The 26630-nt window shown below is 42.1% G+C and overlaps 1 protein-coding gene across 5 annotated transcripts in view; it reads right to left on the reverse strand.

The window, feature by feature from the left end:
- Positions 1 to 26630, reverse strand: part of STYK1 (serine/threonine/tyrosine kinase 1) — a 55480-nt gene that overhangs the window by 14318 nt on the left and 14532 nt on the right. For 2 of the 5 annotated variants that reach the window (XM_067695698.1, XM_067695694.1), the window contains exons 2-4: positions 4068 to 4222; positions 3523 to 3657; positions 522 to 788 (exon numbers count right to left, since the gene is read on the reverse strand). In XM_067695698.1, coding sequence (XP_067551799.1) covers positions 522 to 788; positions 3523 to 3657; positions 4068 to 4131 — 466 coding nt within the window. In that variant the 5' untranslated portion in view covers positions 4132 to 4222. Of the gene's footprint in view, positions 1 to 521; positions 789 to 3522; positions 3658 to 4067; positions 4223 to 8962; positions 9082 to 12554; positions 12690 to 13215; positions 13339 to 26630 lie in introns of all 5 variants that reach the window. The other 3 variants (XM_067695696.1, XM_067695697.1, XM_067695695.1) reach the window with 3 other exon arrangements.

Consider the following 26630-nt stretch of genomic DNA (forward strand, 5'->3'; position numbering starts at 1 on the left):
CCGTAGGTGTTTAGAACTGGTGGGCTTTCTTCTGCCTAATAGACAAGTGTTCTGTTCACATTAAAATATTATCACACATTAACATATTACTACTTCTAGACCTTTGGATTAATATTCTTGCTAATCCTATCCTTGTTCTGTTTTACGTATCCATCATTACTCGTCCATATCAATGAGTATCAGCAAAAAGAAGAAAAATGCAGTAACTGGAAAAGATATCAAAACAGTGAAGAAAAATGAAGAAACAACCACAAAATCCTCATTCAAGTAATATCTAATATGGAAAAATCAGTTTTAACAGCCTTGATAGGCAAGGTTGAGCTAGGGAAAGACCCAAAGAAGAACCTTTCTGTTTCAGAGTTTTTACTTTCTATTCCCTTCTTATTCTGTGCCCAATTGTGACCACAACTGTCTGTTGATTAACATCTTAATGTCTGCAAAGCCTGTTAGCATTCACTGTTGAGGGCTCACAGTAAAAACAAGTTAAAAGAGGAAAGGAAGTCCAACACTTCTCCTTTTACCTTTTAAAGCCTTGAGGACAACACTCTTGGGCTCATCAGGGTCCCCAGTATACATCTTGGCTCGGTAAATGGTCCCAAAACTACCATTGTGGATTTGCTCCAGAACTTCAGGGAGGTGCTCCCGGGGCACCTGCAGCTTAGCCAGGGCATGTGTGGAAGTTCGTAGAAGGCTTTCCACCGATGTCTCCTTAAGTGGTACAAACACACTTCCTTCAGGTCTTGCTGCTTCCCAGCTTAGGCCCCTAGATGCAGGCACGTGGGCAACACCTAAAACAAAGAGGTGGTACCAACAAGCTTTTTCCTGGCCCAGGGACTCCAAGAAAGCAGAACCTGGAACAAACCATCAAGGAGTCCCTTCAGCAATTTTCTCTCTGGCCAATGTGAGGATACCTTCTGATGCTTCCCTATGAACCAGCATCAATACAAACCTTGCAGAATTTATGTAATAATCCCATTACTTCTAAGACAACTGGAGATGGACCTCTGAAAATGGGTAACGACATTTCATTTCAGTCTTCCTCAGGATTACAGTTCAGTATGAGTATAGTATGAAGACAATTAAGGAAGTTACTGAATAGGTATTCAAACCACAGACACCTAAATGTGGTGGTAACTGCCAGTGGAGACTCTCATTAAAGTCAATCAAACAGCTTCCCAAGGTGGAGGGTAGGTATGGATAACTACTCAACTCTGAGCGAAAGTTACTCCTCCCTCAAGTTGTCCCCCAAATCAAATTATTCCATATTTCCAAGAGTCTCAATCAAAAAATTCTTTTGGTACTTTCCCCCTTTCTAAATGAGATTTTCTCCATTAGAGAAGAGAGATTCATTCTTTTTATTAAATCTTTATTCATCCATTTATTCAACAAATATCACCTCCTCTGTGCCAGGCACTGTTCTAGGTGATAGGAAGAGGCAAAGTCCAGATTCTCATGAAGATTACCATCTAGTGGTAGGAGAGAGGAAGCAGATAATAATATACTAGGTAAGGAGTGTTATGGAGGAAAAGAGGGGAAGAAGGAGCATCACTTATGCAATTTTATGTTTGAAGGTCAGGAAAGGTCTTTCTGAGAAGATGACTTTTGAGAAATAGAAGCAATTTGAGAGCAAACCATACTGGTATCAGGAAGAAGTGCAGAGGTTGAGGAAGGAGCATTTTTGACATATTTGAGGAAGAGTAATGAAATCAGTGCCCCTGGAACCAAGGGGAAAACTGGAGGGTTACAGGAGATGAGGCCAGAGAGGGCCCAGATCATGTAAGACCATTAAAAGAAATTTGTCTTGTACTTCCCTGGTGGCACAGTGGCTAAGAATCCACCTGCCCATGCAGGGCACACAGGTTCGAGCCCTGGTCCAAGAAGATCCCATATGCCACCGAGCAACTAACCCCGTGCGCCACAACTACTGAGCCTGTGCTATAGCGCCCACAAGGCACAACTACTGAAGCCCGTGTGCCTAGAGCCCATGCTCCGCAACAAGAGAAGCCACCGCAATGAGAAGTCCGCGCACCGCAACGAAGAGTAGCCCCAGCTCACCACAACTAGAGAAAGCCCGCGTGCAGCAACAAAGACCCAACACAGCCCAAAAAGTTAATTAATTAATTAATTATTTTTAAAAAGAATTTTGTCTTTTTTCATTCTAAGTTGAGAAGCAACTGGGGGTTTCATGCAGAGAATTGACAGGACTGACTTATGCCTTAAAAGAATCATTCTGCTGCTCTGGGACAATAGAGCATAAAAGGATACAGGCAGAAGTGGGGAAACCACTTAAGAGTGTATTACAATTATCTATGAGAGGTGAGGGTGGCTTGAGTCTATTTTGAAGACATAGTTAACAGGATTTGCTAATGGACTAGAGACGGAGTGTGACAGAAAGAGGGGTCAAGGACATCTTCAAGATTTTAGACTGAACATATAGGGAGCTGGGCTTGCCATTTACTAAGATAGGGAAGCCTGTTGGGAGAGGACATTGTGAGGGAATTTCAGGACCTTTGTTTTACACACATTACGTTTTAGATGTGTACTAGGTCCAAACTGCAAAGTAGGTGGTTTAGTATAAAAATCTGAGTTCAAGGGGACTATAGTCAGAATTGAGAAAATAATTGAATCCATAAGACTGAAAATGAGATCAGTTTCGAAGTGACTGTAGATTTAAAAGGAAAGAAAAAGGTTTTTCAAGAAGGAGGAAGTGCAAAATAGTGTCAAATGCTTTTGACAGGTCAAGTAGGATGAAGACCCAACAGAGTTGACACTGGTGATCTTGGAAAGAGTTCTTTTGGTGGATTGCGGGGAGGGGTGGGGGAAGCCTTGTTTTAGTTTGTTCAGAAGAGAACATGACAAGTAGAAGTAGTGAGAGTGAGTTTAGACAAGTTCTTTGAGAAGTTTTTTGTAAGAGTGAATTATAAGAGACTTGGGATACAGTTTAGAGAAGGATTAGGGGTCAGCCACTGTAGAGTTTCATTTACTGTCAGGATATTTTTTTCCTTCTTTTTTCTTTGAGTTTCCTGTATGAGCTGATTCTCTTCCATTATATGCTCAGTGGTACCCCAGAATAGCACATTATCACCTCCTACCTAATGCTTCAAGGACTATTATGAAGGCTACTCCTTTACATCCTAAATTCCAGAAGCACAGGGTAGGGCTGTAATGCATTGTAGAGTAAAATGTCATCCTTCCAAGCTGGTTACAAAGCTCTGGGCTTTACCCAAGCCTTGCTCCCCAGTCCTTAGACACTCACATGGCCAAAGATTTGATAGTGCCATAGGACGAAGAAGACAGAAACAGGTTACAGGAGGCCTCTCTTGCCTACTCTTCTTTCAGCTAACAAGCATACATTACATTTCCTTGAGAAGAGCTCACCTCCCTCTCAACTACACAGGAGGGGACCCATACCCACTATTTCATTGCAGGGTCCTCTAGACTTGGGCTCATTGAGGCTTGTGCCTCATTTTCTACAATCTCCATCTTCCCCGAGCCACTGCCCAGCCCCGGTTTGAACTTTACCTCGTAGTCCAGGAGACTGCTGTTGCTCTCTTTGTTCTCTGATGAAAAGCCACAGGATGACCCCAAGGAGAATGAGGAAGATCCCAACCAGAAGGGTTGGGATGATGATGATTTCATACTGCTGCTCCTGGACAACTAGGTAGGAAATCAAGGAAGTAGAGAAGAGATTGAAGAAGCAGCCTAACCTGACTTCCCCTACCCATCAGTCTTCAGCTCACCCCACACGATCATCTCTTCCTGCTGATCCCTCTACCACAATCGGGATCAACTCCCTGGTCTGAAATCCCAATGTCCCTGTCTCTTAGCCCATGAAGTATGCTGTGCACCTCGTCTCTCATTTTTCCTACTGAGTTCGAGGATGCAGCACATCTGGATCTATGATTGCCACTCTCCCCCCTCCACCCAAAGCCACTAGTGCCAATTCAATTCTCACCATTGCTTCATTTCTATTAGAAATCAAATGATCTTCCTTCCAGAATCTATTCAGATCTTAATCTCCATCATCCTAAACTCAGACGGCAGATCTCTATATCATCTGTACTTACTACACAACTTGTCACTGAGACTGCATTCCAACAGCATCCGCGTCATGCGCCTCTCATCTCCCATTGCCACACAGCAGTCCAGTTCAGCGCTTGACCCTCAGAGGATGCAAAGAGCACTAGAGAATAATCCCCAAGGATTGAGTTGTTCCGAAAAACTAAAATAAAATGGAGCACACAGAGAATTTTAAAACACTTCTCCAAATAACTAGTTATTAAGTACACAGGTACCTGGAACGCTCCAAGCCACCAATTCATCTCTATCCAACTATCTGACATTCAAACTGGAAGAACGTTTTTTGTTTTGTTTTTTTTTTTGCGGTACGCGGGCCTCTCACTGTTGTGGCCTCTCCCGTTGCGGAGCACAGACTCCGGACGCGCAGGCTCAGCGGCCATGGCTCACGGGCCCAGTCGCTCCGCGGCATGTGGGATCTTCCCGGACCGGGGCACAAACCCGTGTCCCCTGCATCGGCAGGCGGACTCTCAACCACTGCGCCACCAGGAAAGCCCAAGATCTATCTCTCTTACAGTCCTTAAGAAGGTCTAATTTTCTTTTTCTGTGTATCCCCTAATTTTTAAACAAAACACTTAATTTCATTTTTATACAAAACTAATTCAGACAATGAATCCATAGTTGGCAGATTTCAAGAGAGATGAGTTATGCATTTGCTTTCCTTCTCTGAAACATCCCTCTACCGCATTCTCACTACCAGTGAGCAGATGGCAGTTATCAATAAAACTATTTAATTCTGCAACTCTCAGAGCTTTCCCTACCCATCATATACAGATAGACACAGACACTCATTCTTACCAATACGTGGATGAAAGCAAGCGTCAGGACTAAGCCATCTTCTCTTCCTCTCTTTTTATTTTAACAAAAAAGAAATATGTTCATATGATCCAAAAATAAAAATATAAGATGGTATACCATGAAAATCTTTTCCCCACCCCCTCCTTCTCCATCTGTCCAGTTCCCAATTCTCCTCCAAGTAAACTATAGTTGTGAGTTTCTTGCTTACCTGACCAGAGATTCTTTACATGATTATATTCTATATCATCAGCATATATTTCTATAGAATTCTATATAATCAGCTTATATTTCTATAGAATTCTATATAATCAGCATATATTTCCAAAAACCCAATTCTTTCTTTCTGAAGAGAACTGGTGGTCACCGCTCTTCCATGTATATAAAAACTTTATTTTGCCCTTGGTTAACTTGATTCCATGGCCAGCAAAGCCAACTTCTTTAATTCTGATTGATCTGAAACAAATATGGTGATTTTTCACTGCCTAGGTAACTGAATATGTGATCTAGTTCTGTAGTGATTTAATAACAAGGTAAATTTTAGAAAATCATAATTGTAACTTATATGATATTATACTATATTGTACACATGTGCCATTAGCCATATTATGGTCCCATCTGTTACATTACATGTTGTGTTTTATTATTAATACTAATAACCACTAATACCTTATTGAGGCAGAGTGTCTCAGTGCCGGAAACACATATGTAAAGAAACCTCCCCGCCAGCTGTCCTCTTTTCACTATTCCTGGAGTTGCATGAGTTTGTCTGAGGGGATGAGAGTTAAACAATCCCCTTACAGCTCAGAAAAGATACAGGTGTGTGGCTGGTTGACAGAAACCTAAGTAAACAGAGGAGTAGCCAGGAGAAGGAACATCACAGAGAGAAAGTGAAATTCTTATCTGTGGGCTTGCACATGGGGAGGGATCTATGAAGGCAATGAATGGTAAGATAGTAAAGTCCATCTCATCGAGTTTGCAGGCCAAAAAGGCAAGGTGAAAGTTCCCACAATTCCACAAGACTGCATGAAAGGGAAAACACTCATAAAAGGGCAAGAAACAGAGAGCCTTGAGAGGGCGGAGCGAAGAAGGTCCTAAAAATAAAACATTAGCTCAGCCGGGAGAATTCAAACATAATTTGCAAATGTCATTCTGATTCTTATTTTCCTTTCCTCTTACTTCCTTTTCGGTGCCTTATCAGATGTAATTATTTTCGTTCAGGGAGCAGCCAGTTAAACGAGTTTGGCTCTCTGGGGAGTCGGTTCTCGGAGCATAATCTCTCTTACCGCATTACAAGAGGAGAAAAGGGTCAGGCAGCGGCCGGCTCCAACTCGCGAGCTCCGCCCAGAAACCAAACTACACACGTGCTGACGCACACCTGAGCACGAAACGTAAAGCCCTGTGCACGTGTCCCCACGTAGAGCTGCTCAGGTGGCCGCCCACGATGACAGCACATGGCCAAACGTACCTGTGGCCAAGGCCCCAAGTCCATGCCTATACCCTTTCACCTGGGTATCACACTTACTACAGAGCACCCACCTTGGGATACAACGTGACCTTCTATTGCATTTCCTGAGCAAGGTTCTCACCATGAGTTGTAATTGTGCTTAGACAGTTTATAGAGACTGGGCTTAACAACACATAGCGGCCCAACGAAACTGGATGCTGAAGCAAGGAAATAAACCTATAATGTGGCGAGGCCCACTCAATAAATCGCTTTCCAGATGTTTGTATAATAAGCCCTTTCCGAAGATTACGCTTTGGCTAGAAGCATCTATAATATACCAAATGAATGTAGAATTTTTAAGGAATACGCGCCAGGTAGACCCCTATATCCATGAACGCCTACAGAGGAAACTTACCACACAGAGCCCTTCAAAGCACTTAGGTCACAAAGTTCTTATAATCACTTGTAAGAACAATATTTCTCTCCACATCATTTTTCTCTCTGCAATTAGTTGAATACGAACATTCAATTACCACATGACTTGGCTGCCCATTCTGTGTCAAGCTAAGAAAAGCCATGGCTAGATGAAAATACCTTCTGGGATGGCCGTTCTTATGCACTTGATTCTAACCCATCTGATTATTAGAAGAATGTATCTGACCAACATTTCTGTACAATAATGACCAATACTCTGTCCCCTTCAACTATATCTCACTGGGTTAAAAGAAAAAAATATGTTCGCTACTGCTTCGTCTCTTAATTGGAGTGTAAAGTCCTTAAGTATGTAAAACACAACCCTATATGCCTTATCCTTTCATGCCACTGTTTCTCAAATTATTTTTAAAGGCTCCCCTCCCACCCGAGACCCCTGCTCTAGGGCCCAGGTAGATGTTCACAGCACCTGTCTGAACAATTGTGGTCCGTGGGTTATGTGGGAAAAGTCTACCTCCCCTATGGTCGTTAAGCAGGTCTAATTTTCTCTGTGTCTCACTTATTTTCTAAACAAAACATTTAATTTCATTTTTATACAAAGCTAATTCAGACAGTGAATAAAGAGTTGGCAGATTTCAAGTTCTCTCTTTAGTGCCATGTATTACTACACGCAGGGCATTGGAACCAAGGGTCGAGTGAGGTTGTGAAATTGTTAATTCTGATAACTATATTTGACAGTGGAAAATATGTACATAGCTTGCCTAAAGTTTACACATACGTATGGTGCCAAATCTCTCAGGCAGGGCTCTAATTAAAACAATATTATTGCCTCATTTGTGGTTATCCTTCCTTATTTTTTCTCTTTTCATTTGCTCCTGACTCTGTTAGCATATTAAAAGATTTAGTTCCGGGCTTCCCTGGTGGCGCAGTGGTTGAGAGTCCGCCTGCCGATGCAGGGGACATGGGTTCGTGCCCCGGTCTGGGAGGATCCCGCGTGACGCGGAGCGGCTGGGCCCGTGGGCCATGGCCGCTGGGTCTGCGCGTCCGGAGCCTGTGCTCCGTGGCGGGAGAGACCGCAGCAGTAAGAGGCCCGCATACTGCAAAGAAAAAAAAAAAAGATTTAGTTCCCCCGCCCCCCAAATCGAGAATCTAGAGGGACACAGAGCAGTATGAAGGAGATACAAACAGGAAGAGAATGAGAATAAAATGGGAAGCGAAATCCACCCCAGATTTTTTCAAGACTGCAGTCTAGAGACCATAGAAGTGAATGATCATGACCCAGTAATCCCACCCCTGGGCATATACCCTGAGAAAACCATAATTCAAAAAGAGCCATGTACCAAAATGTTCATTGCAGCTCTATTTACAATAGCCCAGAGATGGAAACAACCTAAGTGTTCATCATCGGATGAATGGATAAAGAAGATGTGGCACATATATACAATGGAATATTACTCAGCCATAAAAAGAAACGAAATTGAGCTATTTGTAATGAGGTGGATAGACCTAGAGTCTGTCATATAGAGTGAAGTAAGTCAGAAAGAGAGAGACAAATACCGTATGCTAACACATATACATGGAATTTAAGAAAAAAAAATGTCATGAAGAACCTAGGGGTAAGACAGGAATAAAGACACAGACCTACTAGAGAATGGACTTGAGGATATGGGGAGGGGGAAGGGTAAGCTGTAACAAAGCGAGAGAGAGGCATGGACATATATACACTACCAAACGTAAGGTAGATAGCTAGTGGGAAGCAGCCGCATAGCACAGGGAGATCAGCTCGGTGCTTTGTGACCACCTAGAGGGGTGGGATAGGTAGGGTGGGAGGGAGATGCAAGAGGGAGAGGATATGGGGACATATGTATACGTATAGCTGATTCACTTTGTTATAAAGCAGAAACTAACACACCATTGTAAAGCAATTATACTCCAATAAAGATGTAAAAAAAAAAAAAAAAAGAAGTGAATGATCACAACTGGAATTGAACTAAGTATTCATAGTAGCCCTCCAAATTCTTACACATATTTACAATGTAAGTACAATGCACACTGCATCTTTGCATCTGTTTTATTACACACAAAGAAAGACAGTTCTGTTTGCAATAATAACACAACTCTGATGAGTGACATTTCTGTGCAGTTAGCATAATAATGTCCCAGACATAAACAGCGATTTACTTGTGAGTGTCCAGAAGAAACTCTTCTTACCAAAATTCATCTACAAATAGAACTTTAAAAATTAGATGCAGGGACTTCCCTGGTGGTCCAGTGGTTAAGACTCCAAGCTTCCACTGCAGGGGGCAGGGGTTTCATCCCTGGTCCGGGAACTAAGATCGCGCATGCCACAGGTTGAGGCCAAAAAAAAAAAAAAAAATTTTAGATGCATTCTCCTGTACTCTGTCTGCCTATGTGTTGTGAGAAGTTCCTCGAAAGACTGTATGACACATGGTCCCATTCCCATAAGGTGTGATTAAATCTGTTATGCCTGCCTCACCCTCAATCTTACCACCTGCATCTCTGCACAAGTGGATCTGCCAGCCATATTATCTTCATACAGACAAGTGCCCCGCTGCCTAGCTGGGCACTGCACTGGGTCAAGGGGGTTATTAGCTGTGGGCTATGGGGCAGAGGACACAAAGACCCAAAGTGAGGAAGATAAAATATGTGGAGGTGGCACCCCGAGACAGAGACCATCTGCCTCCTGGCTCTGTCACTCAGCCTTCCCTTCTCTTCCCCCATCATCCTTACCCCTGAACTGTCCAGCCAAAAACTTCACTTAATGGAGTGACAATGTTAAGTTGGAAGCAAGATAGAAAAGAACTGCTCAGATCTAGAGGATTCCAGAATTACTTTCCGAAAACCGATCTGTCCTTCCTGTTTTCAGATCCAATAAACATATATTGATGAGCTACAGTGTGCATGTATCATGCTAGGCTAGCCACTTTCACACACAGGAGGAAACTGAGGCTCAGAGAGATTAAGTTCTGAATTAGGGTTTTTAAAAAAACAAAAGGCAAGTAAATAAATGTCAGAGAAAGGTTTCATACCCCAGACTTTTTTCTTTCTTTTGGCCGTACAGTTTGCGGGATCTTAATTTCCCGACCAGGGATTGAACCCGCACCCTCAGCAGTGAAAGTCCAGAATCCTAACCACTGGAGCACCAGGTAATTTCCCATACCTCAGTCTTTTAACTACAAACCCAATGTTCTTTAACCTACTTCATTGGGACTTCCCTGGTGACGCAGTGGTTAAGAATCCACCTGCCCATGCAGGGGACACGGGTTCGAGCCCTGGTCCGGGAAGATCCCACATGCCGCAGAGCAACTAAGCTCATGAGCCACAACTACTGAGCCCGCGAGCCACAACTACTGAAGCCCGCGTGCCTAGAGCCCATTCAACAAGAGAAGCCACCGCAACGAGAAGTCCATGCACCGCAATGAAGTGTAGCCTCCGCTTGCTGCAACTAGAGAAAGCCCGTGCGCGGCAATGAAAACCCAATGCAGCCCAATAAATAAATAATAAACTACTTCATTACGTGTATGTCCTTGCCATTCAAATGCACAAGACACATAGTGTCAAGAAGGAATTATGTCAGAATGCAAAACAATCATGGAAACCACAAGGCTGAAACTAAATTTCACCAACAAATAGACCATAAATTGGAAAGAACAGGTGAGTAGAATCTGTGTGTTCTCCGAGGTCACCTAGGGGCACGTCTGCATGTCTGTCTTCAAAATGCTTTCTGAATATGAGTGTCGAATCAGAAATGGTTTCCAGTACTCACCAGGTGATGGAATCCAGGATCATTTTCTTTGTCTGTTCATTTTCCTGGATCTGAGCCCAAGCCTATTTCTATCTTCCATTTTGGGGAAAAGGGCCTGGTTTCCAGCACTAGCGATCTTCCACTGTGAGTCCGGGGCTCAGGAAAGGGCCAGAACCCCCAGCGGACAGAGCACTGGCCTAATCATTAGAGTCGCCCTGCCGAGCGCCTCAGGCTCTACCTTTCTCCTGCAGTGCACTCGTGAGAGGACAAGTAGATGAAAGGGCTTGCTCTTTAAACCCAGAGAATCAGACTTGCACAGATAACTCACCTTATGCCCAGGGATATCTCCTGGAGCAGATAAGGCGGAGAGGAGAGGAGGTAGCCAGAGAGAACCCCTCGTCCTCCCGTACTTCTCAGATATGGAAGGATTGTGACTGGGCTGATCTGCACCCTCTTCCACCTTCCTAGAGACCTAAGGCTTGAAATGCACTTTGAACCATAAAAAGAGAGGCCCTGCCATGCTGCCTGGGAGTCCTGACCATGTTTAAACAAAATCTTTTGACGACAGGACAGAGCGTTATCAGCTCTTCTTGCTTATTTTTACCTGTCAGGAGTTTTTACCTCTTTGAGAATTCCTGAAATATACGTGATATGCAGTAGAGATGAGGAAGCCTAAATTGTATCTTGGCTTCTCCTGAAAAGCTTGCTCCGTAGGGGAGGACATGGAACGCAAGACACGCAGCCCCAGGACTCCTAGGCACGAGATGCGGTGCTCACGTCACAGACAGCATCAGATTTTAAATATCATTACAGACATGAACACATTTTATGCCCTTTGAGGTGTTATACAAATTCGAGACATTTTGTTTTTATTATAATGATCATTTTACTTATCACATTCCTGATTCCATAACCCTGCATCCACCACGTGCAAACCTCCAAAGTCCGGAAATAATATATATATAATTATATTCTCTCTTGCTGGCTATCTTCTCTTCCTGGGATTACTAACCAACAGCAATTTCCCAAGCCCATAATAAAGATTATTGATAGGAAGGAAAGGCCAATGGCTTTTTAGCTCCTTTGCTGCCTCCCAACATCAACTCCCTGCAAAGTGCTGTCCACTCCCTTATTCATTGATTGAATATCAGTGACACGCTGGGCACTGTGGGTTATTACAAACAAAAAAGGAAAGGCCAAGAACATACAATCACCACCTGCTCTGAAAACAGAGTTGCCTCTGATCCATTTATTTTCTCCTACCTGATGGACACACCAAAGATGCCTGTATGTGCTGCTTGGGGCTTGTTTCAAATACTTTGTTTTTACTGTTGTCAGTCACACTGCATTTCCAGGGACCAGTCCCCATCTTTGTGATTCACCCCACTTGGCTTTTCCTTCTAAGGGGGAGCTTCTGGTACTTTAAAAATCTTTTGACCGTTTCCGTTTCCCCTATAAGTGAGGAGATCTATTTTGTTGTCCTGCCACGCCTCCAGCCTTTTCTAACACACAGCCCTCTGCAGAGAGGAGGGCAGAAAGAAGACAGTCTGATTAATTGCTGAACATGTCTACATTTAACTACTTTATCTTCTTATTAGAGAAAAACTGAAGATGTTTCTGTTCACTGGACAAACACCTTATACCACATCGAAAGAAATTATGCAATGAGAAAATGTGTATTTGTAGAGGTTGTGGAATATGTTTATAAGCTTGCCAATCAGGAAATGCTAATAGGACAAACAGTTCACAGTTTAAAAAAAAAAAGAAAGAAGGAAGACAGTCTCCAAAAGATTGTGGGAAACACACACACACACACACACACACACACACACAAGCACACTTTCTCGTTCTCTGATAAATGAGTCCCAGATGCAGGCAGGCAGAGAGACAGATAGGAGACTCCACAATCAGGAAATCAGCTCAGCTGCCGTTCACCTCAGTGCTTTGTCACACAGGGTGTGCCCTTGTAAGGGCTCTATACACAGAAGGTAATTCCAGGTAAACAATAGCAAAGGCCTGGCAAGATGAAAAAGGCACCTGTGGGAACACATCGCCACCTCATTCTGCACTGTCAGGAGCAAACAGTAGATTCCCCGCCTCAGGAGTGGGCCAGCGTGCTTCTGAGCTGAGCGGTCTGGAGTCCGGGGAAGTAGCATCAGCGCTGACCTGGTGCTAGGATTACAGAGCAGAGGTTTGAAGTTCTAGTTCTGGGTTGGTAGGTGATTCACTGAGCATATCACTTGACCTTGTCATCCCTTCTCTTCCTAATTTCGGGACCGAGACACCTGCTTCTCTCCTGAGGGTAGTAAAGAACTACAGAGAGCTGCAGGAAATGAATGACACCAGAAAAGGGGCAGGCCAGCCAAGAAGTCCCCACAACCAGTAATCCCCCCTCGCCTCTCTCAAATTCTGAAGGCTCCCTTGGACCTGCATCTTCCTACCCACATCATGGCAGCCCCAGAACCTCGCAAGTTTTCATTCCTATCCCTCCCCTGCCTGTAATTTCCTTTGAGGTAATAGTAAGAGAAGGAGCTCTGGAGTAGGGCTTCTATTTGAATCTCAGTTCTACTATTCACCGTGACTGTGTATAAGTTATCCTAACTTTCTGAGCCTCTGTTTTTCCACCTGTAAAGTGGAGACAATAATATCTACCTTCCAAGGCTGTTGAAAATTATATGGGATAATTTATGTAAAATACCTGGGGTCGTGCCAGGTCCATTACAGGCGATCCATATACAGTATATTAGTCTCTCCCTTCTTCACCTGTTTTCCAGGTTGGGAGGTAGTCACACAGCTGTACCAATCAGGTAAGCATATATAACTACAAATAAAAAAACAAAACAAAAAAACACCATTATCAAAATATTTATAATATTTGTGGATCTAAGTATATGTAGTCCTGTGTTTGAAGAGCGAGTTAAAGTAATCACAAATTAATGTAGGTTTTAAAAATCTGCATACAGGGACTTCCCTGGTGGTGAAGTGGATAAGGCTCCACGCTCCCAATGCAGGGCGCCCGGGTTCGATCCCTGCTCAGGGAACTAGATCCTACATGTACGCCTCAACTAAGAGTTCCCATGCCACAACTAAGGAGCCTGTGAGCCACACTAAGGAGCCCACCTGCCACAACTAAGACCCACTGCAACCAAATAAATAAATAAATATTTTTTAAAAATCTGCATACACCTACAAGGTGTGATTTGACAGCCTAAGTATTACACCTGCCAGGAGGTGTCTGAATTTAGCAATCATGTCGGGCTTCCCTGGTGGCACAGTGGTTACGAATCCGCCTGCCAATGCAGGGCACACAGGTTTGAGCCCTGGTCTGGGAAGATCCCACATGCCGCGGAGCAACTAAGCCCGTGCGCCACAACTACTGAGCCTGCGCTCTAGAGCCCGCAAGCCACAACTACCGAAGCCTGCACGCCTAGAGCCCGTGCTCCACAACAAGAGAAGCTACTGCAGTGGGAAGCCCACTCACCACAACCAGAGAAAGCCCACACACCGGACAGAAGAGCAGCCCCCGCTCACCGCAACCAGAGAAAGCCAGTGTGTAGCAACAAAGACCCAACACAGCCAAAAATAAATAAAATAAATAAATAAATAAATATTTTAAAAAAGAAAAAACAATCATGTCGCGGAAGGGAGATTTAGACGTGGTGGATCAAAGAGCATAATGCTGTGAACAAAGGTACAAAAACAGGTAGAATGCTGTAATAAATAGTGATATAATTAATTAATTAATTAACCTCTGTCTCTAAATTCCTCAACTCCTTCTAGCTGGTTCCATTGATACCACCTATCTGCTGGCTCAGTCTTCACCCAGGTCCTGAACCCATCTTGACAGAGGCAGTAAGGAGATCAATAGTGATCGATAGTCTCAGTTCCCCTCTCCCCTTCCTCTCACCATCCTCCCCAGTTTGAGAGGACAAAACCTCGATCCATTTTGACAAGGCATGTCTGATTACCCGTGCTATGGATCCAAGCACTCTCAAATCTGGGGTCCCATCCTGAATCCATCCTCACGGGTGGATAGGCTCTTACTGTCCTCTCTGCCTAAATCAATCCTCCTTCATGAGATTAGAACTTTGCTCTATACTCTGGTTACCGAGGTTCTGCTACAAATGGGAAGACATCTCCCCCCAGGTAAACACCCCTGCCGGCCTAGAGCCTGAATCACCCCATCCCTGCTCTATTTCATGTCTACCCACACACCCCAGGACCTCTTGCCCCTGTGCTCTGTTCACGCCACCAAAAACCCAAGTTGCTTATTCTTGCCTGCATTTGACTCTATAACCGAACTGTCCATCTTTACCTACCGTCTACCTCTGCAACCTAGTTAATCTCACATCTCTTGCTCAGACAATTGGTCGTAAAGCTGATGAAAATTACGAGAAAAAAGTCACCAATGGATAAAGGCAACATGGAGATCACTCTTGGCCATAGAAAGAGTAGTGTCAGGGCAGCAGCAGAGCCAGAGAGTGGTGTGGTTCAGGGAGTAAATAGAAAGTGAGGATGTGGAGAAAATGTGTTTAGGTAGCTTTTCTAAGATGTTTAGCTAAGAATGAGAAGACTAAGATAAGGAGTTCAGGGAGAGCTCTTTTTTTTTTTTTTTTTTTTTTTTTTTTGCGGTACGCAGGCCTCTCACTGTTGTGGCCTCTCCCGTTGCGGAGCACAGGCTCCGGACCTGCAGGCTTAGCGGCCATGGCTCACGGGCCCAGCCGCTCCGCGGCACGTGGGATCTTCCCGGACCGGGGCAAGAACCCGCGTCCCCTGAATCGGCAGGCGGACTCTCAACCACTGCGCCACCAGGGAAGCCCCCAGGGAGAGCTCTTATAGGTGGTTTGTTTGGAAACTTAGGGCTCCAGCAAGATGAGGGAGGGAACAAGCAACATCCCAGCATGAGGTAATCTTTTATTCTAAAAACAAAACAAATCAAACTTTGAGCCCGAGAGGCATGTTCTAAGCCTGAATATATGACAAAGCCTAACACACACATACACACACACACACACCTACCCAGACACACTCACACACAATGACACTGAAAAATAGAGACAAAGATTAATAGAACACGTAAATATCCTATAAATAAAACATATATTTAGAAATTTAGTATAAAGAAGTCAGCATGAAAAAAACAAGCAGATTCTCAAACTTGGTCTGTACATTAGAATTTTTAGTGAGCTTCTAAGAAAATACTAGTACTATAGTGCTGGAGCTCACCACCCCCCAACCCTGGAAGAGATTGTGATGATTATGAATCCAATAGATTATGCTTTCACCTATCAGCACTGAAAAAAGGAAGAGTGTCTCCATGTTTCCCAGGAGATACTAAACTCTACCTGATATTAAGAAGTGCTGAGATCGATTACGCATTATACGAATTATGCATAATATGCATATTACGGGTTACTCATTTGGCAAAAATACTTCAGATCCTTGTTTCATCCCTATGTAAAAATAAAGTTTAGTTGGAAAAATGACTGTATGTTTTAAGAAGCATAAAAAATAACAGTATAAGTTATATTGGATTGGCAAGGACTTGCTAAATTTTAAAGAAAAGATTATTTCCAATAGAAAAAAAAAGAGATCAACCAATGAACAAATAAAAGCATAGAAATTTTACAGCAATAAATAAGAAAATTATTAAGATGCCAATAAATAAATGGCCATGGAAAATGAAAAACTGATGAAAACAAATTCATCAAACCAAGATGTTTAACAAATAGAGAACCACGGGGGAGTAAGATTAAAGATATTCAATTTAACTAGTAATTAAATAATACACATTAAAATAAAAACAAGACGCAATTTTTTTTTTTTTTTTGCTTATCTACTTAAGAAAAAAATGAAAGAAAGAACTTTGATGCACTGAAGAGCTTTATTAAAAAGCTCACTCTTTTTTAGTGTTTTAAGGAACCTCCATACTGTTCTCCATAGTGGCTGCACCAATTCACATTCCCACTGACAGTGCAAGAGGGTTTAAAAAAAAAAAAAAAAGTCTCTCTTTTTTTTTTTTGACAGGTTATCAAAATTTCAACATTTACGGAAACAAATTTGGCAATATGTAAATGAAGAGCCTTAATGACATTTATAATTTTGACCCAATAATTTCTCTCCTAGGAGTCAATTATAAGAAGATCTTTTTTATTTTTATTTTTTTTAAAATATTTATTTATTTATTTTTGGGTCTCCGTTGCTGCATGTGGACTTTCTCTAGTTGGGTGAGCAGGGGCTACTGTTCGTTGCCGTGTGCGGGCTTCTCATTGTGGTGGCTTCTCTTGTTGCAGAGCACGGGCTCTAGGCATGCGGGCTTCAGTAGTTGTGGCACGTGAGCTCTAGAGCATGGGCTCGGTAGTTGTGGCACACAGACTTAGTTGCTCCGCGGCATGTGGGATCTTTCTGGACCAGGGCTCGAACCCATATCTCCTGCATTGGCAGGCGGATTCTTAACCACTGCACCACCAGGGAAGTCCCAGAAGATCTTTTTTAAATGGAAGATGTTTCTGAACACAGACAAACATTTTTATTGTACTGTCATCTATTTCTCTTGAAAGCAAAAATATACATTTACTTCAAAATAATCCCAGGACTTGAAGGAGAGTGGGTGGAGCTGTAAAAAAACAAGATTGACCATGTGTTTAAAAGTGTTGAATTTGGGTGATTAATACATCGGTAGCCATCTTCCCATCCTACCTACTTTTTTCTGTTTTTGTATAGATTTGAAATTTTCTACAATAAAAAAAGATAAAAATATAAACAAATTGTCATCAAAAAGAGTGTAACGGTTAATTTTTGTGTCAACTTGGCTAGGCCATGCTACCAAGATATTTGGTCAAACATTATTCTAAATGTTTCTGTGAAGGAATTTTTTAAATGAGATTAACATTTAACTCAGTGAACTTTGAATAAAACAGATTACCGTCCATAATGTGGGTGGGCTTCATCAAATCAGCTGAAAGTCTTAATAGAAAATGACTGACCTGCCCAGAAGAAGAGGGAATTCTGCCAGCAGACTACCTTTGGATTCAAATGGCTACTCTTCCCTGGGTCTTCACCTACCCTGAAGATTTTGAACTTGCCAAGTATCCATGGATTTCGTATATCTTGATAGATTGGATAGGTAGATAGATTGATGACTGATAGATAGTGAGATAAATACACACACACACACACACACACACACACACACACACACACACACCCCACACACACATACTTCTTGCTGATTCTATTTCTCTGGAGAACCCTAAGTAATACAAGGTGGGATGTTAAATTTTTATATAGCTATAGAGTGGAATACTGTAAATACATTAACTTTATGTTCATGAAAATTTTTAATAAATGGGGAATTTTAATTGGTAGCACATTAGATGATAAAAGCAGATTTTTAAAATATACATATATAAGCGAAGACCACACCAGTACTGGTTAGGGGGAAATACCCATGCAGGGGAACCCAAAAGAGAAATATATCAGAATGTTACAGCAACAATGGTGACAGTAAGATTGATTTTTTTCCTCCGTTTTTTATTTTTCAGATAGTCTGAATTAAGCCTTCATTATTTTATAATAAAAAAATGAAAAGGAAGAAAGTCTGGAAGCCAGAAAAAGTTGAAAGCAGAGACATCAAAAGAAAACTGGCTGAGGGTGACAGAAAAGACAGAAGAGAAACTCTTCTTTAAAATCTTCTTCTTAACTAGTGATCAGAATTAAAGATTAGGTAGAATCAGTAAGTCAAGATTTATGGCTTCAAAGAGGGCTCTCTTGGCCGAAAGTCAAGGTGAAGCTCTGAAGTTTAGCAAGTCCTTTCTTATTGCTTGCTGGAGGCGTTATCTTTCCTATCTGGGAAACAGCCAAGTTGGAACTTTCGGGAACAAAGTTAATATATCATCTTCATCAAACTGTGGTATAGTTGAAAGAACACAGGCATCAGAGATGGAGATGCAGAATGGACTTATCTCAACCTTGTAAAGCCTTGGTTTTCTAATTTTTACAACTGAGATCATCATGACCACTTAGCTCAGAGGATTCTAGTGAGAATTAATAAGATTGTAAAAGTGTTCTTCAATGATAGTAGTTATAAGTTCCTCTTCTAACAAGAATTCATGTGTGTAGCATAATTACTTTTCAGACCAAGGGGTCCAACGTACCGTTCCTGAATAATATACTCTACTTGACGGTCTCTAACTCTGATTACTACTGGTCCACCATGATGATCTCAAGAGAGTGTGGCTTTCCTTCAAAGCACTGGCATAACTGTGGATAAAATCCCTTTCTTCTTAACACAGGCACAACACAATGAAAATGCCAAAAGACTTGCTAAATGTTAAAGGAGAATAGTTGGAAAATAAATTCAGTGAGCAAAAAAATGCAGAACCACTGCATGTGCGCACGCGAATATGGAGAATGTGGGTGTGGGTGAGTAGGGTGTGTAGGCATGTATTTTCTTAAATAGAAGTGAGAGATTCTTCTATAGCTGGCCTGTTGTCTTAATATAGCCCCAGTGCAGCCCAACAGCTGGCCCCATCTCAGCCATCTGTCTTTGTCCCTTTCTTTCCTGCTCTGAACTTACATGTATGAGGAAGATGCTTTGTTTTTAGATGCTTCTTTCCTTGAGGTCTTTTATATCTTCCACAACAAAGGCCAAAAAGGCATACTCCCAGGCTTCAGCTACCTTTCAGTTTTTATTACAGTTCTCAGAAGTATAGCCCAATGCATTTCTGAAACCCAATATACCCATTTCTGCTACTAATTAGCTGTGTCCTCTTGAGCAAATTACTTAATTTCTCTTAAATCTCATTTTTTTCATCTGTTAAATTGGGTTTCCAGTATTATCTAGCTCCAAGAGTCACTGTAAGAATTAAATGATCCTTAGAACAATATATAGCACACAGCAAACAGTAGCTATTATTAATTATTCCTATAATAATTATAGAAATAAAAACATTCCTATAATAATAACTATTATTATTCAAATTATGATATCTTCAAATGACCTATCCTTTTGTATGAGATTTCATACCAATATCATGACATAATAACACAATTAGAATACTCATATGTCTGTGTATCACAGGAATAAGAAAATTATTTCCTGAAATCTAAATTTAATGTATTCTTAGAGTAAATATTACCAGGCTTCTACTACAATTTTCTCACCTTCCTTCTGTGAAGTACCTGATTTTTTTAAATCTTAAATTTTCTACTTTCATGTTCTTTTCTATAAATTGCTTCATAGTTTTTAAATTTAAAACATCATATACTTACAATAAAAGTAGATAAAACTGATTGTAGATTTCCTTACCCCGACTCTAACCCCCTCCCAGAGTTAAACCAGTGTGGCTGAAGTAGCTTTTTAAAAGTTTCAACGCCCAAGATGCATCAATTAAGTCAGAATCAGAGTCTCTGGGAATGGGAACAAAGTACTGGGATCTGCTAAAGCTCTGAAGGTTAATTCCAGTATGCAACCAAGTTTGGGAACTCTGCCTTAAACCAGCATTATCTTCCTTTCTTACTTAATACAGAGGAAAGTCACCAGGCTCTAATTTAATAGATAAGGTTCTGGGACTTCCCTGGTGGCACAGTGGTTAAGAATCCGCCTGCCAGTGCAGGGCACACAGGTTCGAGCCCTGGTCCTGGAAGATCCCACATGCGGCGGAGCAACTAAGCCCGTGCGCCACAACTCCTGAGCTTACGCTCTAGAGCCCGCAAGCCACAACTACTGAAGCCCGCACGCCTAGAGCCTGTGCTCCACAACAAGAGAAGCCACCGCGATGAGTAGTCCGCGCATCGCAAGTAGAGAAAGCTAGTGCGCAGCAACGAAGACCCAACGCAGCCAAAAATGAAAAATATATATTTATTATTTTATAATCTTTTTTTTTTTTTTTTTTTCGCGGTACGCGGGCCTCTCACTGCTGTGGCCTCTCCCGTTGCGGAGCACAGGCTCTGGACGCGCAGGCTCAGCGGCCATGGCTCACGGGCCCAGCGGCTCCGCGGTATGTGGGATCTTCCCAGACCGGGACACGAACCCGTGTCCCCTGCATCGGCAGGCGGACTCTCAACCACTGCGCCATCAGGGAAGCCCTATATTTATTATTTTAAATACATAAGGTTCTTTTAATTTTTTCATCTTTATTGGAGTATAATTGCTTTACATTGTTGTATTAGCTTCTGCTGTACAACAAAGTGAATCAGCTATATGTATACATATATCCCAATATCCCTTCCCTCTTGAACCTCCCTCCCACCTTCCCTATCCAACCACTCTAGGTCATCACAGAGCACCGAGCTGATCACCCTGAATAGATAAGGCTCTAAACTGGCAACTATGTTTTAGTACTCTCTCTTTCTCTCTCTTTGGCCAAATATTATCATTCCCCTGTGTGTTTTGTTTTTTGGTTTTTTTGTTTTGTTTTTTTGTGATACGAGGGCCTCTCACTGCTGTGGCCTCTCCCATTGTGGAGCACGGACACGCAGGCTCAGCGGCCATGGCTCACGGGCCCAGCCGCTCTGCGGCCTGTGGGATCTTCCCAGACCGGGGCACGAACCCTCGTCCCCTGCATCGGGAGGTGGGCTCTCAACCACTGCGCCACCAGGGAAGCCCTCCCCTGTGTTTTAATTCCTAATCTATAACATAATATATTGTCATCCTTACCTAACCAGAGACATTCTGACAAATGACATAAAACATACGAGAGGACATTTACAGTTTTAGAATAAAAGGATTTCAGAATCATGTTCCACCCTCCTGCACCCAACACACACACACAAACACACACACACACACACACACACACACACACACACACACACACCCCACAGGTAAAGCTTTCCTACAGTAATAACTTGGGGATCTGTTAAGCTTTGTTAAGGTATTCCAGAGAACTTCAAGCCAACTCTGCTCATTGCCCTATCATTTATTAGTCATACTTTTTCTCATATATCACTACTAATAATCTTTAGGGAGACAAAGGTTAATGCATCTTAAAAAAGGTGATATGAGATTCACCTAGGAGAAAAATCTGATATCGAATGAATTTTAAATAACGCTATATCGGTACCAGCGTGGATGCCAGTATAATGAGGCCCTGGCATTAATCTTCAGGCTTCGGCTGCCTTCTGCCCTGGAATTCACCATATTTTCCTCACCCAGATTATTTCTCAATAGGAAGTTCTAGGAGAAACGTACAGTAAAAGGGAAGAAACCTCTCCTAATACAGGCAAAGGAGTCACGAGATCTAAGTAATGATTCTGGGTCAGCAAGTTCTTGTGTGTGGCCTTAAACAAGTCAATTAACATCTCTTTGTCAAAGGGTTGTATGTAAAGCACCAAGAAATAATATGTAAAGAGTAAAAATACAAGGCATTATAATTATTTATTGATATCCAATGGAGAATATTCAAGAAAGCAGAACACTAATGAAACCAAGTATGTATAAAATATATTTACATAGTAGAAGAGAATTCAGAAGTGTAAAACCAGAGAAAGGTAGACAACAGGGTTTTTCTCTATCCTTGTAAGTAGGGAATTTAATACCTTATATCATTCCCTCAAAATGGGTATGCAATCCAGTCCTTCTGCTAGAATCTCTATTTGGTGTCTGTCAACAGATTGAGATCCACAGAAAAATCAATAACTGTAAATGCACCCCTACAAAGATGCAGAAAGCAGTTTAAAGCAAAGGGATGCAAATATTGCCTGAAATGCCCACCACCCTCCTGGGTTCTTGATTTGTCCTGGGAATAAAAATGTGGCAGGGACATGAACTTTAAAGGTCTGCTTGATCTTACATTTTGAAATGAAAGAGGAAAAAAGATCCCAACAAAGATAGGACAAGAGAACAAAGATCATGAGGTTAGTGTCTAAATTCCAGAGGAAAACCCTCAGAATTGTTGCCTAACACATTCAACTGAACAACAAAAATATATGAAGTACTGTTCACCATCCCTTGCTCTGGTTTTTTCTCTATATATCTCTCCTAACATATTTTGGACCTTTTTCCAGGACCCAGGTAGCAAGGTTAAATTCAGGTATTGTATCCTTGGACCCACAGTATCTTTCTCTCCTTTTCCACTAAACCCAGGCTCTTTTCACGAGTGAGCAAGGAGCAGAGTTCAAACAATGAAGCAAGTGAAGTAACCTGCTGTGGACGCCACCACCCTTAACTGATATTTGTGCTCAGCACTGCTTCCTCGATACTGGTGTTTGCTTCCCGATACTGCCTAGTACATTTTATGGCATATAGTTAAAATGACAAACACTTATACAGTGCTCACCATGTGTTTGGTACTGTTCTAAGCACTTTACATATCAAGAAACTGTGTCACAGAGAGGTTAAGTAACTTGCTCTAGATCACACAGCTAGTAAGCAGGGATTTGGAACCTCAACCCAGGTTGTGTGGTTTTAGAATCTGTGTTTTTACATTATACTATATACTGCTTCCATAGCAGATTCTCAAAAAACTTTTTTTTTTTAAATTAAAATTACCTTTAGGGATTTCCCTGGTGGCACAGTGGTTAAGAATCCGCCTGCCAATGCAGGGGACACGGGTTCAAGCCCTGGTCTGGGAAGATCCCACATGCCGCGGAGCAACTAAGCCTGAGCCACAACTACTGAGCCTGCATGCTACAACTACTGAAGCTCACGCGCCTAGAGCCCATGCTTTGCAACAAGAGAAGCCACCGCAATGAGAAGCCCGCGCACCGCAACGAAGAGTAGCCCCGCTCGCTGCAAGTAGAGAAGCCTGCGTGCAGCAACGAAGACCCAATGCAGCCAAAAATAAATAAGTTTATATTTTTAAAAATTACCTTTAATATTGCTTTGGGTTTTTTAAAAAATTGAGATATAATTCACATACCATAAAATTCACCCTTTTAAAGTATACCATTCAGTGCTTTTTAGCATTTTCAGAAGGTTGTGCAACCACACTGCTAGACTATTTTAATCCCCCACCCCCCAAAAAAAACCAACCCTGTACCGGTAGCAGTCACTCCCCAATGCCCACCTCCCCGCTCCAAGTCCCTAGGCAATCACTAATCTATTTTCCGTCTTTAAAGGTTCGCCTATTTGGGATATTTCATATAAATTGAATCATACAATTTGTGACCTTCTTTCACTTAGCAAGTTTTCAAGTTTCATCCATTGCATTAGTGAGGGTTCTCTGAGAAACAGAACCAACAGCATATATAAAGACATACATAAGAGGAGATTCATTATAGGAATTGGCTCACAAGGCTATGGAGGCCAAGGCGTCCCACAGTCTGCCATCTGCAAGCTGGGGAACCAGGAAATCTGGGGCTATAATTCAATCCGAGGCTGGAGGCCTGAAAACAGGGGTCCCAGAGTCTGAAGTCCATATTTCTCCTTATGCCGATAACGCATGTCTTAATTACTGCAGCTGTGTAGTACGTTTTAAAATTATTACGTCTGGGGAATTCCCTGGCGGTCCAGTGGTTAGGATTCAGCACTTTCACTTCTGAGGACCTGGGTTCAATTCAATCCCTGGTCGAGGAACTAAGATCCCACAAGCTGTGCAGCGTGGCCAAAAAAAAAAAAAAAAAAAAAATTAAAATTATGAAGTCTGAGTCCTACTATTTTGTTCTCTTTTTGAAGATTGTTTGGGATACCCTAAGTCCCTTGTGTTCCCTCTTATATGAATGTTAGAATCAGCTTGACCATTTCTGAACAAAAAATCTGGAATTTCGGCAGAGACTGCATTGACTGTGTCCATCAACTTGGGAGGACTGCTGTCTTAACAATATTAAGTCTTCCTACTCCTAGAGGACGTCTGTCTGCTGATTCAGTTCTTTCATTTCTTTCAATGACATTTTGTAGTTTTCAGTATACAAGTCTCACTTATTGTCAGCATTTGCAGGTCCATGGCCTCTAAAGGTTAAATCAGAATTTGTGTGTGGCTTGGTGATACCACAGAATGTTCTGTGTCTGAGAAAATCCGTTCTAAAACAGGTTGCACAGTACATGTCTCCTAGAAGCTGACCAGACATGCCTTATATAAGATAATAGAAGCCCACTGCTTATCTTTCTCATATCTGGGTAAGTACACAGACTATAGGGCGCCACATTCTGTAGCTCTCAGTGTCAGAAACCAGTTTCTTTCCTTGGACCTCCTGAGTTGGTCTCAGTTTCTTAGGTTGCCATGAATTGGCGGGACTAGAGAATGTCACAGAAGAGTCACATCTCTAAATTGTTAGCAACATAAATGTTTCTATAAACCTAACCTATAAAAAAATCTGTTCCCGGGGCGCCCAAAATTTGTTTGATTAAGGTTGAAATAAAAGCCACAGAGGTGCAGCCTCCAATATAGCTGTTAAACTCAGGTATGAAGATATGGGGATTTCCATCTAGCACAGAGTTCTATCCCAAGGTTCAGTGAACTTTGTCTGAGTGATTGATCTCACACATTATCTAGCTCTCTATAAGCCCACAACCTGTGGTCTTGCTGATACTATCAAGTCTTTATTGCCCATCTGTTTGTAGATAACCTAAGCTCATACTTTTATTTGTAAGTCAATTTGCCTCTAGTTCCCAGTGCATTAACTCAGTGAATTAAAAATAATCAATTTTAATATCAGCCCAAGAAAAGCAGACCTAGAAAGATAAAGGTGGTGGTGATGAAGGGGAGGTGCTTTACAGATAGTTACAAAACAGCGTTTGGTTAATCTACATTTCTTTTTTTCCCAATCCTAAAAACTTGGAGTGTTCTTCAAAGTTATTTATTTATTTATTTTTGGCCATACAGCATGTAGGATCTTAGTTCCCTGACCAGGGATTGAACCCACGCCCCTTGCAGTGGAAGCATGGTATTTTAACCACTGGACTGCCAGGGAAGTCCCTTAAGTTATCTTCATTTTTATGATAGCAAGCCATTCAGAATAATCCATGGCTGTTTTAAGAACTTCATATTGCATGTGGAAACTAAGATCCAAGTGAAAAGGTGACTCGCCTAGGGTCAGAAAATAAATCAGAGATCTAATCAGATGTGGGACCTTCTGATCATGAATCCATTATTAGACCATCTTAAGAGTGGAACATTGGTGAGGACAAGAAAGACAGGGCATGAAATCGAGGTCACTTGGTGTTAAGGGAGCTATTTGGGCTTCAAGAAGGGACGCAAACACAGCAGGTTCAACTTTCAGTGTCAAAAAGCCATTCTACTCCCATACCATAAACCACCACTGTACCTCCTGTGCCACTACAGACACAGCTCCCTGCTAAAGAAACTATAAAAATAGCAACCCTGCCTTCCATTTCTTATCCTGCTTTACAGGTACACTGTGAGATGCAACATGAACTCCACAAATGCATTCTAAACATGTACAACAAGAAGAGCCCTTTGAAAGCAACCAAAAAAGCCCTAACCTCCATAAGTAGCTGATGAGGAAACTGAGGCACAGGATTTAGGTGTCTTCCAACAGCTAATTAGAACTTAAGCTAAGACTAGCTTTGTGTGCCTTGAATGTCCACCTGGTGTTCTTTTACTGTAATTTTCCACCCTTCCAAAGGCTGACTGGACATTTGATCTCTTCTTTAAGTTAAGTTTTGTACAGATGAAGATAAGGAGGAAGATCCTAGCTCTTAGAATTCATAACGTGCCTATAGTTTCATAGTTTCTTCTGCCTGCCAGGCCTTTGGGTTGTGTATGTATCTGGATTAACCTCTGGAAATCTACCCCATACGTTTCCAAGGTTTGAGAGACTCTACATCCCAGTTGTGTTCTCCTTGCTGGCACTGCAGGGCTTTAAGAATATTCTTGTGAATATTCTGCTTATTTATCCCTCCCCCAAAACTCATTTTGATTCATACTAAGATATCAGCCCCAAGGAACACTCAAGGGATGAGGCATTGGGACCTACTGGGAAAGACCACAGAGGTAGGAGGCAGGGCAGCTTTAGACCAGACTGGTTGGATTTGTGGAATCTGCTTATAAATCCCGTAGAAAACAAGGCAGTCGAGACAGATTTTCAGCATTCCCTCAGCTCCCCTCCCCCTTCCTTGAACCACAAGCCAAGCTTGTCACTTCTACTCAGATAAACAAATCCTTTCCTGCTGCTGTAGCCTCTAACTAGCCAGAGGCAGCACTGACTTTG

The sequence above is a fragment of the Pseudorca crassidens genome, chromosome 11 (genome assembly GCF_039906515.1).
Source record: "Pseudorca crassidens isolate mPseCra1 chromosome 11, mPseCra1.hap1, whole genome shotgun sequence".
NCBI lineage: Eukaryota > Metazoa > Chordata > Mammalia > Artiodactyla > Delphinidae > Pseudorca > Pseudorca crassidens.